The 1,826-nt window shown below is 45.0% G+C and overlaps 1 protein-coding gene across 1 annotated transcript; it reads left to right on the plus strand.

Annotated features, from left to right (window-relative positions):
* Nucleotides 1-16: 16 nt before the first annotated feature.
* On the plus strand, nt 17-1,218 carry LOC104814758. The gene is made up of 2 exons (XM_010542940.1): nt 17-115; nt 229-1,218. The coding sequence occupies exons 1-2, from the start codon at nt 17-19 to the stop codon at nt 1,216-1,218; spliced, it is 1,089 nt and encodes a 362-aa protein (XP_010541242.1).
* The last annotated feature ends 608 nt before the right edge of the window (nt 1,219-1,826 follow it).

Consider the following 1,826-nt stretch of genomic DNA (forward strand, 5'->3'; position numbering starts at 1 on the left):
TTCTGGAGATCCACCGATGGTTGAGCAAGGCGATAGCTCGAGAACCACAGATTTAGACACTTCTGATGATACACCTGAGCCGGCTTACGTGCCTCCCTCTCCTAGGCCACCACCAGTACCGTTTCCATCTCGCCTGAGGAAGCACAACGAAGACAACCAATTCGCGAAGTTCTTGAGATGCTGAAGAAACTCGAGGTAACCATGCCATTCACCGACGCTATTTTGCAGATTCCATCGTACACGAAGTATCTCAAGGACATCCTGACCAAGAAGAGGATCGCTGAGAAAGAAATTATGGCGCTTACTGCCGAATGCAGTGCTTTGATCAAACACGACCTCCCGCTTAAGCGGTCTAATCAAGGTAGCTTTTCAATCCCTTGTAAATTGGGTAATGTTTCCATCGATCGTGCACTCTGTGATTTAGGAGCTGGCGTCAGTCTTCTTCCATTATCGATCTTCAAGAAGCTGAATGTGGGTGAGCTGAAACCCACTAGAATGATTCTCCAACTTGCCGATCGTTCTATCAAATACCCCACTGGGATACTCGAGGATGTGCTGCTGAAAGTCGGGAATTTCTATATCCCGGTTGACTTTGTGGTTCTCGACATGGACGAAGATTCTAAGGTACCTATCATCCTTGGTCGTCCATTCCTTAACACTGCAGATGTTGTTATCCATGTTAGAGAAGGTAGACTAACAATGGAGATTGGTGATGAGACGGTGGAGTTCACTTTGGACAAAAATCTCAAACAACCGTCATCAACAGAATCTGCTTGCTTCATAAACACACTCGACAATTCAGCTCAGAAGTATGAACCGATCGTTTCGGGCCAGAAAACCGATCGGTTTGAGCATGATCTCAAAGCCGAAATTCTACAGAAAGTCGAACCGATTGGTTCACGACCTTCAACCGATCGTTTTGAAAACAGAGTTCAAAGCAAAAAGTTACAGAAACTCAAATCGATCGTGTCGCATTGTGAAACCGATCGGCTCGAGCACCCCTTTCGAGTTTCGAGTTACAGAACTTGGAACCGATCGGTCCTACATTCTCCAACCGATCGGTTCAGACCCCAGCACGATACAACGCCTCATTTTCATCTCGCATGGGCGCTCATGTCCTCTCTCACCCTGTTAAAGAGGACACTAGTCTATCAGACCACCATTCTCATACACCTCTTGATCCAGGTTGGCGAAAGATCGATAATCTTCGCCTGTTAGACCCCTATGGTAGTTGAGAAGGTTCGGTCAAGCTAACGACCTTAAACAGGCGCTTCCGGGAGGCAACCCGAGTTTGTAGGTTAGTTTTTCTTTTCTTTCTTTTCTTTTTTGCATCGGATATTGGTTTGTGTCTCTTATCACCAGGTTGAGTTCTAATGAGGAGCTGTCGAGGAGGCAAGGAAGCTAGCTATGCGATAGACGTAGGCAGACTTAAGTGCGAATGAACGAACGTCACGAGCTAAGTATTCTTTTCTCTTTTTGATTTACTTCTCTCTTGACTCATCTTATTGGTTGCCTCTACTAGATGAGAATTGACACCGAGGACAGTGTCTAGTTCAAGTCTGGGGGAGGATTCATCTAACGCCAAACCATATCCATATAGAGTAGTGTTGATGAGATATAGTCGGAGGATAAATGGGAGTTTAGAGTGGGTTGGTCGTCCGAGTTAAAATTGCTGTGAATGAAATCGGGTTTGGTATACTCTATCTTTTCCAACATTCGTGCGAAAGCCTATATATCAATGGGATTTTCATTGTTTCCTGCGATCTAAAATGAAGTAAATCCTAGTTTCCGAGCATGTCTCCTAAATACATCCCAATTGAGATATC

This window comes from Tarenaya hassleriana, unplaced genomic scaffold, assembly GCF_000463585.1.
Source record: "Tarenaya hassleriana unplaced genomic scaffold, ASM46358v1 Cleome216, whole genome shotgun sequence".
Lineage (NCBI taxonomy): Eukaryota > Viridiplantae > Streptophyta > Magnoliopsida > Brassicales > Cleomaceae > Tarenaya > Tarenaya hassleriana.